We start from the raw sequence: 14,913 nt of genomic DNA, 5'->3' as shown, positions 1-14,913 counted from the left end.
AATGATTCACAAGGAAATTGTCTGCAAAAAATATTCAGCAAAATGACTTTCCAGCATAATGTCTAACAAAACTAATGCATACCCGCTCGTATTGCAGGTTCAACATTTTCAAGATTAACCCCTTGAAGTTGGCCAAACCTGCCAAATAATAACAGAGAAATTGAGTCAAATTTCACACAAAATTAGGGAGCCAAACTAACTTTTCTAAATCATCAATTTAAGCAGATGTATAATAAAAAGCTAGCACAAAAGAAAATAGCACAATCAGAAATTTATTCTTCAAACCTTAGTATAATTAACAATATTATTTCCATTTGAGGTTCTTACCTCCAGAAATCCCAATTTCTTTTTTTACTAACAAAAGGAAAAGGAATAGATAAAACTATAATAAAACATATCATTATGATATGCATATTTCTCCATTTCTTCTAACTATAGAATGGATAACTAAGACGTCAAAATCTATTCTTTGATAGATAACCCACAAATTGTTGTTATAATAACAATCACACAGTTATCTCCCAAATCTTTTATGCCTGAGTGTATCGAGAGTGCCAAGAGCACAAAATTTACAAGCAATTTGTAGAGATATGTCATTTATCAATTTGTATTGATAAATCTGTGAGATAACATAAACTTGGTAGAGGAGATAAAACTCTAACAGATAACAACCTAAGTATGAAAGTCAGGTCAATGGGGAGATGTCAAACGCATAGATAACAAGACAAACAATTCTTTTGCAGAAAGACCCTTTCAGAGAATTCTCCAATAATAAGAACCATTCAACGGTATGCATAACATCATTTAGAACCACTTAACACCTCTCATAAACACAAACTTAAGAAGTTTAAAGAGAAAATAATTTTAGAGTTGATTCATCAAATGCAGGGAGAATTGAATAAATGCATGAACAGTACAGAGGCTCAGGCAATAGCAAAACTTCATATGATTAGAAAAAGGCACAAGATCTTTTGTGTTTGGACAGAATCTATCTCCATGCTAAACAGAGCTCTTAAATTTTAACTACTAGATGTTAAACCCTAGTTTAGATGTAGAAAAGGAAAAATAGATACCAATTAAAATGTGCACATTGCCAATGTTACTTCTAGGGACAAGAATATCAGATTCTATAAGGAGAGGAATCTAATAACTCTAAGTTACCAACCCCCTCAAAGCACCACTCTCCTATATCTCTTTATTGACTAGAATGCCAGTCCTAGATATTAGGTAGAACAGGAAGAATAAATGGTATTAAATTAATGTGCAGATTGCTAATGTTATATATAGAGTCATCAATATCAGTTCGAATGAGAGAGGAAATGGATAATGGTAAAGCATCATGTGCCCCTAGGGAACTCCTACTTTCAAGAATGCAATGGGACCTCACATGGGAAAAATTACCACTCAATAGGCGCCATTTAGTGGGGTTAGATAGCAACAATAGGCAGCAATCAAGCCAACTGATCCCTAATTGATCAGCCTAAGGCTGACACAATTCACCAACACAAATTCTTCATTAAAATTATCTGTCTTCAGTCTATGTTTGTTTCTTACTGTGCTATAGTTTTCGTGTTGCAGTTGTGCGTTAATTTTGATTACATGAAATAGTAAAGAACCCACTACACAAATCGCTCAATCACATGCACGAAGAACATATTGTTCACCCTGGAAATAAAAATTTGGGAAAACCAATCTCATTGAGGCTTTGCTCAGTTCTTTATGAGTTACTCTGAAATGGCAGATTACAAAGAGTTCTGGTGTGCTTTTGCTCTTGTGACAATAACTTAAACACTGCAACAGTGAATATTTCCTTTGCTTTGTTCTAGACACTTGGTGTAGGTCACAAAAGCCTCATGGCAAACCTTGCTTTTGTGCAATGGACTCCAGACTATTACAATTGCAAATAAATATGTCCTGTGTCTTTGTCCTTAATCTTCTGCTAAGAAAAAAATAACTATTAGACTCTGAACTAGCTACAACTCTCTTTGGCTCTCTCTTTGATTTGAAAACCTCATTCAACTACTAACCAAAACTCTAGTTGAACCAATAATTCAAACCACTGATTTTCAATGTAGAAACCAAACCAAATCACTCATGCCTTCTGTGTTTGATGCAAGAAGGATTCTCAATTCAATGTGCATGTAACTAGAAAATTCTCTCTTGCTAGGAATTCCAACCAACAATGATATGTTTGCAATCTTCTTTGGGAATGAGAATGAATAGTGTTCCATGGGGATGTGCCCCCTTCCCTACCTCACCCCCTCCATGTTTCCCACGCTCCGGGGATGGTGGGGTGCCTGGGAAAACATCTCCCCCCATCTCTTTGGGGTAAACTTGAGGAAACGCATAGGGAAATATTTCTCTGGTGTGGGGGAAACATTTTCCCAAAAGGGGGACATCTAAGGTGCCTACCCCCCCCCCCCCCCCCCCCCCCCCCCCCCCCCCCCCGATTATTTGTCCAACAACACGTGAAGATATAAAAAGGACAGGGAATAGAGCATTGAGAAGTCTGTGACCTTGGTAATTAACAGTAATATTAGATTCTTTAGGTAAAAAAGACAATTTGGAGCAATTCCAACCTTGTCAAACTTCATATGGAAAATAGAATTTCATATCCTATTCAGAATTCAGCAGACCCACTTGATTGGCAAGATTATAGCATTCCATTAGATTGCACAATGATGAATTTGCATGGGAATAAATGTTATTGGGATTTTATTATTAATTATATTTTTTATCTTTACAATTTTAGAAATGAGGATCCTGTGATAGGGACCTCAATGTCTCCCCATCCCCTTTAATTTCCTTAACATTTGGGGGTGCTCGCACATGTCTCCCTTGTGTGTCTTCCCACGACCATGCTCCACCATCCTATGAACTTGGTGGAACATAAGAGAAAATAGCTAATAGAATCCAAACTAACTTCAATTCCCTATGACTCTATCACTATCTCTAACTATGTATGATATTTGAATCACTCATTCAAATAATAACCAATATTCCAGAGGATTTCTCCCTTTTGATGTTCAAAGTGATAGGAGGAAATATTTGGGAGATTCACCATTCTTTTCAAGTTGAGGATTTCACATCTCTCAATAATAAAATCGTTCTATCCAATCCTTGAAACTTAATAAACTTCACTCTTAGAAAGAAGAATAAGAAGTCAAATCGACTTTGTTATGAAACCAGCTCACAAAAAGATAGAAAAGATAGTTGAACGCCTTAGAATTCAGCCTCTTCGAGGGGGCAACCTCCTTTACATTACACAAATGAATAATTCTTCGATGATTCAAATGACAAAACCTCCTTTCTATATATAGGAGTCTAAGGGGTCACAATATAACCAAACCGACCTAACAATAATAATATAAAGGCACAAAAATAACAATAGAGAGATTCTATGGGGCACAGTAATAACAATATGGGGACAATAGGGGCACAACAATATTAATAAGGGATACAACTACAATATTAATGGGGGCATCACTAGTATTATAGGGACCTAACATGCCCCTCTCCTTCAAAAAAGTGTTGTCCTCAACGCTTGAGTAGTTTTGGATACTTCTGTATAATATTCTCATCCTCCCATGTGGAATCTTCAGCGGATAAGTTCTTCCACTTGATGAGATACTCTGAAATGGATCGATTTCGTAGTTGTCAAGTTCTTGTTTCTATGACTGCTTCCAGTTCCAATATAATTTTTCCTTCCTCGTCAAGTTCTAGCAATATTGTTTGAACTAGGAGCTTGTCGCCTATAACCTTCTTTAAACATGAAACATGGAAACTGGGTGCAGTCGAGAAGCTGCAGGAAGCTCCAATTTGTATGCCATAGTACCAATCTTTTGCAACACCTTGTACGGACCATAATACTTTGGTGACAATTTGTTATCCTTCTTAACTTGCTTGAGGGACATTTGTTTATATGGTTGTAGTCGTAGGAATACCCAATCACCCACATCAAAACTTCTTTCACTGTGATGTTGATCTGCCTATTGTTTCATTCTATTCTGCGCCAACACAAGGTTATCCTTTAAGAGTTGGAGAACTTGTTGTTGATGCTCGATGTGATGTTCCACTGCTTGAACCTTAGAATTTTCTTTTAAATATGGTGTGATGGATGGTGGCTGATATCCATAAAGTGCCATAAATGGGGTCATTTTTGTTGCAGTATGGAAGGAAGTGTTATACCACCACTCATCCAGAGGCAACCATTTGACCCATTGTGTCTGTTTATCAGATACAACGCAATGAAGATATCCTTCCAAACATTTGTTTACTATCTCAGTTTGCCCATCAGATTGCGGATGATAAGATGAGCTATGAGCTAACTGAGTACCAAGACAAGAAAATAATTTTGTCCAAAAATTTCCTGTGGGATCTCTGTCACTTATAATAATCTTTGGGTTTCCATGTAGCTTTTGAATTGTTTCCATAAATGCCGTAGAAATTGTACTGGCTTTAAATGGATGTGATAATGCACAAAAGTGTGCATACTTGGTAAGTCTATCGACTACCACCATGATGACACTCTTTCCCTCAGACTTGGGTAAATCTGTGATAAAATCCATTGAAACCTCCTCCCAACGTTGGCTTGGAATGGATAAAGGTTGTAATAGACTTGGTGTCTTAATTGTTTCAGCTTTATTTTGTTGGCATACCAAACATTCCGCCACAAACTTTTGAATATCTAGTTTAAGGCCATCCCAAAAGAATTCCTTCTTAACCCTGTGGTAAGTTTTTAAAAATCCTGAGTGCCCTCCTAAGGGAGAAGCGTGCAATTCTAGAAAAATCTTTTGTTTGAGTTGGGAATTCTTACAGAGCTATAAGCGATCTTTGTACCATAACAAATCATTTTTCCAAATAATGTATCAGATGTACTGGAATCTTGTTGTAACTTTTGAATAAGTTCCCACACTTCTTCGTCATTCTTCCATTCCTCCCTTGCTTCGTTTATCCAATCTGGTTGGATAATAGAAATGGCGCACAACAATGCTTCCACATCCTCATCCTTTCTTGAGAGTGCATCTGCCACAACATTTTGCTTCCCTTTTTTTGTATATGATTTCAAAGTCATAACCCAACATCTTTGTGACCCATTTTTGTTGTTTTTCAGAGGATAATCTTTGTTCTAAAAAGTATTTAAGGCTATCATGATCTATTTTTACCTTGAAATGTCTTCCCATTAGGAAGGGTCGCCATTTCTTAAGTGCATGTAGTATTGCCAACATTTCCTTCTCATAAATAGCTTTGTGTAAATATTTTCCCTTGATTGGACGACTTTCGAAAGCAATGGGTCTTTCATCTTGCATTAAAACAGCACAAATTCCATTTCGGAAGCATCACATTCCACAATAAAGGTTTTTGTGAAGTTTGGTGTAGCTAAGACCGGTGCTTGGCACATTGCCTCTTTAAGATATTCGAAGGCCTTTGTTGCTTCTGGAGTCCATGAAAATGCATCTTTCTTCAACAATGTTGTTAGAGGTGTTGCTATTTTCCCATAATTCTTAACAAATTTGCGATAATACCCTGTCAACCCGAGAAATCCTCGCAAATGCTTTATGGATGTGGGGATTTCCCATTCCTTAATGGCTTTAATTTTGCTAAGGTCTACCTTAACTCCTTCATGAGATACAATATGACCCAGATATTCCACCTCCTGTACTCCAAAGAAACATTTAGATCTTTTTGCATATAATTGTTTCTCCTCCAATAGTTGTAGCACCTTGTCAACGTGTTCAACATGATCCTTCCAAGACTTGTTGTAGATTAGTATATCATCAAAAAATACTAACACAAATTTTCTAAGGAAGGGTTTGAAAACGGAATTCATCAAACCTTGAAATGTAGAAGGTGCATTGGTAAGGCCAAAAGGCATGACCAAAAACTCATAGTGACCCTCATGAGTTCTAAATGTTGTTTTCGGAATGTCTTGAGTCTTCATTCTGATTTGATGATATCCTGAACGAAGATCTAACTTGGTGAAGTAAATTGATCCATGCAATTCATCCAATAATTCATCAATGATAGGAATGGGAAACTTATCTTTAATAGTGAGCTTGTTGAACTCCCTATAATCCGGACACATGCGCCATGATCCATCCTTCTTATGCACCAATACTACTAGAGTAGAGAAAGAACTTTGGCTAGGTTGAATTATACCAACCTCAAGCATTTCTGCAACCATATGTTCAATTTCACTTTTTTGGGCATAGGGATATCTGTACGGCCTGATGTTTGGAGGAACACTTCCTGAAATCAAATGAATAGCATGATCATGATCACGAATAGGTGGGAGACCTTTGGGAGTCTCAAATACCTTGGAATGATTGTCCAAGACTTTTTGGAGATCTGGAGAAATAGATGATTTCGATGTGGAAACATCTAACGAACATAATTGTGCAATTACACCTCATTGTTCCTTTTTTAGAAGCTTTGTCATACCGTTAGAGCTTATTATCTTTCCCGGTTTCCCTGCAATACCCCTTAATTCAACTTCCTTTCCTTCCGCATAAAATTTCATGAAAAGTTCTTGAAAGTTAAAAGCTATTATACCCAAGGATTGTAGCCATTGGACTCCTAGTACAACATTAGCACCTCCCATTGGAATGGAAAGCATTGGGCTTTTCAATACATATTCTCCCATGGATAGCTTGATATTATGGCACTTTTTAGAGCAATTTATTGTTCCTCCATTTGCAAACATCACTTGACACTCTGGTGCTGGATATAGGAAGCAATTCAATTCTTTTGCTATCTTACAATGAATAAAATTATGGGTACTTCCTGAATCAATCAACACTATTACCTTTTTCTTCTTGATTTGTCCTTCTATCTTGATGGTTTGAGGAGTGGTAATTCCAGCCAATGCATTACAAGATATGGTCAGATTCATTTCTTCTTTATCTAGGCTTTGTTCCTAGAGTATATCCTCTTCTTTTGACTTTTCTTGCTCCTTTTCTTCTTCCTCTTCACAATCTATGTAGAATAATTTCTTCTCAACACACTTATGACCTTTAGTGTATTTGCTATCACAACTGTAACAAAGCCTTTCTGCTCTTTTTTCTTTCAATTGTTGTGGTGTCAACCTTATAGGTTGTGGAAGGCTAGGGGCAACAACACTTCCATCTTTATAGTTGTGAGTGGTATGTTTCCTGGTTGCCATAATTTTGCTTTCCATTTTTCTTGCTAACCTGAATGCCTTCTCTAATGAATCAGGTTCCCAAAAGCGAACATCATGTTGGATATTATCCTTTAAAGTCCCTATGAACACATCAATCCTATGCTCCTCTGGAATATTTTTTACCCTTATGTTCAATTTTTGGAACTCCTCAATGTGTTCCATTATTGAACCCTTTTGTTTGAGACTTATCAATTGGCTAAAAAAAGTGTTGCTTTTGTATCCTCATAATTTGTTGTCAATTCTTCCGTAAAAATTGCCCAAGTGATAATTTGTTTACGAGAGCAAAGCCATTGATACCATACAAACTGATTTGGTTCCAAATATAAAGTTTCAATACGTACCTTTTGTGTGTTTTGCACATTATTGAGATTGAAAAATTGCTCCATCTCTAATATCCATGTTGCGGGATCCTTGTCATCAAACTTCCTCATATCGATTTTTGGAATATGGTGGGTCTTCGATCCAACATTAGAGTCTATGGAATCATGATTAACATTTCTTTTGTTCTCATCATGAGTTTCCTTTACTACCCTTTCACCATTAGTGACCATTTCTTGTAGCAACTTATTCAATTTTATCTTCAATTCTTCCATCTTATCATCCATGCCATCCATTTTAGTGTCCATGCCATCCATTTTAGCCATTCCATTCATCGTAGCTTCCATGCCTTTCTTTAAACCATCCATCTTAGCTTCTACACCTTTTTGTGCAAGTGACACTTGTTGCCCTTGGTCTCGTAATTTTGATATATCATGTTGCATTTCTTCCTCTTCTTCATGAGTCATGCTAGAGCTTTTAGGTTGCTTACTAGGTGTTTGCAATTTCTTTCCTCAGGGCATCAATTACCGATAATAATGCTTTACTATGCCCTTTGAATTCCTTCAAACTAATTTTTCAAACCAAACTTATGCAAAAATAAAAAAATAAAACTACACACCTTTTTTCACTTTGTAGGAGCTTGATATTGAATCTGATGTATCTGTGTAATTTCGGATCATCCAGTTCTAAAATTGCGACCTGTAGTAGCCCTCTGCGTCTTCTTTCCAATGCCACCAGTTTGATCCAAATTGGATTCTCCAAGGATGTTAAGTTATGGTATGTTCTATGCTTATAACAGTTTACTTCTTTTTCTTATTATATTCCACCGATTAGCAATCACATGTACATAAAGTAAAGTGCAGATAGAACATTAAACGATCGACAGAAAACAAGCCAAGACAAGAGACACAAGATGTGGCGGCTAGCCAGGGACAAACCCCACAATGTGTGGGGAAACCCTTTGATCAAATCTTCTTTTATCTTCAATAATTCAGCAGAGAGAAATAGTACAATAAATCTGATTCATATCAGCAGTAGCAAACCCTAGATCAGTAGCATCAGCATTAGCGGCTTCATTATCAAACTAGGGCAGACCATATCTCACAAACCGACAGTCGGATTGACTTCATTCCACCACCAAAAGTTTTGGCTTCCAGAGGAGGTTCAGATGAACCTACAGCGCAGTTCAGATGAGGAGATCTTCTAGGCCACGCAAGTCAATCTTTGCTTCTGCAGTTGCAGCTTCAGTTTCAGTAGTTTCCGGCTTCAAACTAGGGCAGTCGATATCTTGCAAACCGTTCGTCGGATTGACTTCATTCCACCACCAAAAGTTGCGGCTTTCAAAGGAGGTTCAGATGAACCTACAGCGCAGTTCCAAAGAGGAGATCTTCTAGGCCACGCAAGTCAATCTTTACTTCTGCAGTTGCAGCTTCAGTTTCAGCAGTTTCCGGCTTCACATGTGTGAGAGAGAGAGACCCATTTCAGCGCAGTAGAGAGAGAGAGATGTGATGAGATGAGTGAGTCCAAATGAGGAAAAGTCCTCTTATATTTATACACAACGTTGGTGGGTGAATAGATGCGACTGTTGGGCTTCTGAGCCTACATGAGTTGTAGGTCGGCTTGATAATAATTCCATAATCAAAATAAATTCATATCTCCATGAATACTTATCGGAATTGGATGATCTTTATATCAATCCTACACCTCTCGACGAGAGGAATCTAATAAAAATATTATTAGCCATGAATAAGATGACCCACATGAAGTTTTGCCCTGGTTGCCAATTTTAACACTCCCTCTCAACCATGGAGAACTTCATCTGCAATCTGTCTATCGGTCGTTACTATTCATCCATCAAATGCACTGCCTTGTACAGCCTGACCCTTGCCCTGCTCTGCTCTATTTTGCCTGTTCTGCTTTGTCTTGTTCTGCCCTGCACTGATCTGTACTGTTTTGTTCTGTTCTGCTCTGCTCTTGCATTGTTCTGTTCTACTCTGCTTTTGTCCGAATTATGAAGAAGAAGAAATGATCGAGGATGTATCATACTGACTCAAAGTCAGTCTCAGAGTATGTACCACTGGTCCCAGACCAGTCTCAACCAACCCAAAGTCAGCGTCATAGTGAGTACAACTCCAATGGTCCCAGACCAATATCATCCTCCACTGACTCAAAGTCAGTCTCAGAGTATGTACCACTGATCCCAGACCAGTCTCAACCGACCCGAAGTCAGCGTCATAGTATGGTACAACTCCTACCACTGGTCCCAGACCAGTATCATTGATCCCAGATCAATGGAGGTCATCCTAGCGTAGGGAGTACGGTAGTTACAACGATGCGTCCATCGGTACTACTATGGTCCCTAACTTCATTTCCCTGCTCATTGATCAGATGAGAGGTACTTCCCATGAGTCCCAGACTGCATGGGTAGGATGCCTCGACAGGAGAACTAATCAATCCTGTCCTCACAGGAGAACACATCAATCCTGCTACAATTGCCATGGAGAACACATCAATCCAGGCCTCACAGGAGAACACATCAATCCTGCTACAATTGCCATGGAGAACACATCAATCCAGGCTGCCATGGAGAACACATCAATCCAGGCCTCACAGGAGAACACATCAATCCTGCTACAATGTCGCCACGGGGTGTACATGTATACCACCAGGGGATAGTGAATAATCCTGTGGTCATATGCTGCTCCAAGAAGCACCCCGCACCCCCCTGGAGCTCTCAGAGCTCAATGCATCATACATGACCCTCATTGGAGGGTCTTTGAACAACTCCAAGTTGTTCACGAAAAGTTAGAAATTTTACTTTCCCAAGGGGTTTTGTCAGAATGTCGGCGACCTGTTCATCTGTACCGATATGATGGAGCCTTATAGCTCCCCGTTGCACCATATCTCGAATATAATGGTATCTGATATCAATATGCTTGGAGCGATCATGGAATACGGGATTCTCTGACAAACGAATCCCACTTTGGTTGTCACAAAGGATCACAGTGGTATCCAATGTGAATCCAAACAACTCACTGAAGAGCTTTCGCAACCAAACTGCCTCACAAGAAGCCATGCTAGCAGCAATATACTCTGCTTCGGCGGTGCTCAAAGCTACCGACTTTTGTTTCCTGCTCATCCAGGATATCGAAGCAGATCCCAAGGAGAAACAACACCCGGAAGTGCTCTTACGGTCCTCCACATTGCCTGCCCAGTCAGCATCTGTGTATCCAAATAGTCTCACATCTCTGGCAATGTATCTTAACCCATAAGTGATAGTGCCACGAAGATATCTCAGCAGATTCTTGGCACCAATCCAGTGTATGTGGTGGGGTTCAACCATATGCTGGCTCAACGTGTTGACTGCAAAGCATATATCTGGACGGGAGTTTACTAAGAACATTAATGCTCCGACGAGTTGCCGATACTCGGTAGCATTTCGTAAAACAGGTCCAGCAGCACTACCGCTTAACTTCTTGAAGTCAAGCTCCATCGGAGTAGTTACAGGCCTGCAGTCCACCATTCCGAATCTTTCCAATATCTTCACCACATATTTTCCTTGAGATAGGAAAATTTCTCCTGGCTTTTGCCACACTTCAAGTCCTAGGAAGTAGTGCATCAGTCCTAGGTCTTTCATTTCAAATTCAGAGGCCAGCTCCCTCTTACATTTGTGAATGAGAGGGTCTGCACCTGTTAGAAAGAGGTCATCCACATACAACACCAGTATGAGAGGCTTGTCATCTTCAACCTTAAAGTAAAGGTTAGGATCGGCTTCACTCCTAGTGAATCCCAGCTTCATCAAGTAGCTATCGATCCTCTCATACCATGCTCGGGTGCTTGCTTCAGCCCATAGAGAGCTTTCTTCAACCTGCATACATGAGATTTTCGATCATAAATCTCAAATCCTTCGGGTTGCTCCACGTAGACCTCTTCTTTGATCGAGCCAAGCAAGAACGCAGTCTTGACATCCATCTGATGTAGGTTCCATCCTTGTGAAGCGGCAAGGGCTATGATCGAGCGGATGGTCGTATATCTGGCAACAGGTGCAAATATCTCATCATAGTCTATACCTTCCTTTTGGGAGAAACCTCGAGCAACAAAACGAGCCTTATACTTTTCCGTGCTTCCATCTGCTGCATGCTTTATCTTGTAAAGCCATTTGGAAGTAACAACAGTCTTGTCCTGGGGTCTGGGAACTACTTCCCAAACATCATTCTTTATGATAGACTCATATTCTTCGGTCATAGCATCCTTCCATACTTGATGCTTGACGGCATCTGAGAATGACGAAGGCTCATTTTGTATGATCGTGCTCATGATGGTCAGGTATCCTTGATACCTATTAGGTTTCTTACTTTCACGAAAGGTTCCTCGGGGTGCAGCATGTCCTTCAGCATCATCAAGTAACCCCTTAAGCCATGAAGGCCTCTTCCTAGAAGAGGAAGGCTCATATGGAGGAGGATCAATCGGATCCATGGGTTCTTCTACATCAGGCATTGATTCATCATCCTTTTCTTTCGGTTCCCTGGTGTCGGCTTCTTGAGAGCTCCTCAAAGTCGAAAGATTGATCACCTTGCTGAGAGCCATATCTTCGTCAAAGGTGACATCATGACAAATTATGACTTCCCTTTGACCGGCTACATAGATTCTATAGCCTTTAGTATTTTCACCATAGCCCACGAAAATTCCCTTCTTTCCAGATGCTCCCAATTTATTTCTTTTCTCTTTCGGCACATGAAAGTATACAGGGCTTCCAAAAATTTTAAAATGAGAAACATCAGGTTTCTTACCAGTGAATTTTTCTTCAGGAGTCTTGGAACCCAATGCTTGATGAGGGCATCGATTTTGTACATATACGGCAGTGTTTGCAGCTTCAGCCCATAGAAACTTAGGAAGACTTTGATCATGTAGCATGGCCCGGACAGCTTCCATAATTGTGCGGTTCTTCCTTTCTGCCACACCATTTTGTTCAGGAGTATGTGGTGTAGTAGTCTCCCTCTTGATGCCAGCCTCTTTACAAAAATCATGGAACTCATTAGATTCATATTCAGTCCCATTGTCAGTTCTTAAGATCTTGATCTTCTTTTCGGTTTGATTCTCGATTAGGGCTTTGAAGTGTCGAAACCAAGGGAACACTTCATCCTTCTTTTTCAAGAAGTATATCCAGGTCTTTCGAGAATGGTCATCTGTAAAAGTGAGATAATATGAGTATCCTCCCAAGGAGTTCACAGGCATCATACCTGATATGTCTGAGTGAACTAGTTGTAATATATCGGAGGTCTTGCTTTGACTTGAAGGGAATGGTCCCCTTTTGAGCTTTCCTTCGGCACATCCCGGACATACACCTTCTTTCTCTACTTGGAATTCAGGCATCCCTGTTACCATCTATCTTACATCGGGTAGAGCTTTGTAATGAAGGTGGGCAAACCTCCGATGCCAAAGTTCGGACTGAAGCGTTGTGTCACAAGACATGACACCTAGCGGACTTCCACCGACTTGATATAAAGAATCAACTCGAAACCCAAGAGTGAAAGCATCTTTAACATTATTTTTCCATATGCGTACCTTACCATCGCTGAAGGTTACCTTATAGCCTTTGTCTTCCATTGCCGAGATGGATACCAGGTTCTTTTTGAGATCAGGTACATATAATACATCTTGTAAGTGAATCGTATTACCTTGATTCAGTTTAAGAGAAACATTGCCTACACCTTTCACTGGGTATTTCATGTCATCTCCAAGGACAATTTCCAGGTTAGTTTCTTTCTCTACCAGATTATAGAGTACTTCTTTGTAACCAGTGAAATGTCTAGAGGCACCACTATCAATGAGCCAAATTCCCATTGAGTCCGAAGGAGCGGAGGTAGATAGAGCAGTTGGTAGATAATATTCAGCCTGCTTATCGTCAACAGTGTTAGATTCATACCTGGAATTTCTAGCCTTCTTGAATGGTTGCCCTCTTCCTTGATTTCCCGCATTCCTTTTTCCTTTGTTGTTGAATTTTCCATTCCTTCGATTACCATGAGAGGGATTTTGATCATTGTCACGGTGAGAGTCCTTTCTATCAGGGCATTCCCTTGCATAGTGACCTACTTTATTGCAAATGAAACATCGTCCTTTTCTTCCACCCTTAAATCCAACCTTTCTTTTCGATTTAGACCCAGAATTATTTCTTTTCTTAGCATGAGAAGAAAAAGCAACAGGAGGACCTTTAGGCAAGGGCATTTCCTGCTCTTCTACCCTTGTTTGTTCTTGAATGCATCTAGCCATTAATTCCTCGAAACTAGGAATTACATTATTGTTCAGAAGAGTAGTCCTGAACACATACCATTCAGATGGTAATCCTCCGAGAGTTGTGAGTGCCATTTCTCTGTCAGTAATGGTTTCCCCAATAGATAGGAGATCGTTCTTGATCTCGGTGATTCTTAAGAAGTATGCTTGCATACTTTCATCTTTACCCTTCTTGATTTCCCTCAACTTATTTCAAGAAACAAAACTTGATTTGCATCATTAACTTTAAATAAACTCACCAGTCTGTCGTAGATTTCCTTGGAGGTGTCTAAATCAGAGATGTAGGCCACCAAGCGCTTGTCGATAGAGTCCCAGATGATCTTCTTTTTTTTGACTTCTCCATTTTTCCATTTGTTCCAGGCAGCAGCAGATGCATTTGATGAAGGCTCAACAATATTGCCTCTTACATGGTCCAGCACTCCTTGATCTTCAAGGGTTAGATCGATAGACATCTTCCATCCGTGATAGTCAGCTTTCTCACGGAGCTTGTCTTCGACAGGAAAGAGTGTTGAGGACCCCATAGTTCTTTTAGGATAGCCTTGCCAATCTTCTCTTCAATGATTGCTCTTGCTCTTGCTTGGGCTTTGTCTTCACCACAGCTCGATACCATGTTAAGTTATGGTATGTTCTATGCTTATAACAGTTTACTTCTTTTTCTTATTATATTCCACCGATTAGCAATCACATGTACATAAAGTAAAGTGCAGATAGAACATTAAACGATCGACAGAAAACAAGCCAAGACAAGAGACACAAGATGTGGCGGCTAGCCAGGGACAAACCCCACAATGTGTGGGGAAACCCTTTGATCAAATCTTCTTTTATCTTCAATAATTCAGCAGAGAGAAATAGTACAATAAATCTGATTCATATCAGCAGTAGCATCAGCATTAGCGGCTTCATTATCAAACTAGGGCAGACCATATCTCACAAACCGACAGTCGGATTGACTTCATTCCACCACCAAAAGTTTCGGCTTCCAGAGGAGGTTCAGATGAACCTACAGCGCAGTTCAGATGAGGAGATCTTCTAGGCCACGCAAGTCAATCTTTGCTTCTGCAGTTGCAGCTTCAGTTTCAGCAGTTTCCGGCTTCAAACTAGGGCAGTCGATATCTTGCAAACCG

The 14,913-nt window shown here is 39.7% G+C and overlaps 1 protein-coding gene across 3 annotated transcripts in view; it reads right to left on the bottom strand.

The window, feature by feature from the left end:
* Positions 1-14,913, bottom strand: part of LOC149200670 (glutamyl-tRNA(Gln) amidotransferase subunit C, chloroplastic/mitochondrial-like) — a 236,841-nt gene that overhangs the window by 75,693 nt on the left and 146,235 nt on the right. For all 3 annotated transcript variants that reach the window (XM_089402775.1, XM_089402774.1, XM_089402776.1), the window contains one exon: positions 83-138. In XM_089402775.1, coding sequence (XP_089258901.1) covers positions 83-138 — 56 coding nt within the window. The remainder of the gene's footprint in view (positions 1-82; positions 139-14,913) is intronic.

Source organism: Pinus tabuliformis, chromosome 2_1 (genome assembly GCF_031772625.1).
Source record: "Pinus tabuliformis cultivar Carrire ecotype Pingquan chromosome 2_1, CPIR1, whole genome shotgun sequence".
NCBI classification, from domain to species: Eukaryota; Viridiplantae; Streptophyta; class Pinopsida; order Pinales; family Pinaceae; genus Pinus; species Pinus tabuliformis.
Note: the sequence above shows the minus strand (reverse complement) of the source record. Positions and strands in the feature narration are given on the sequence as shown.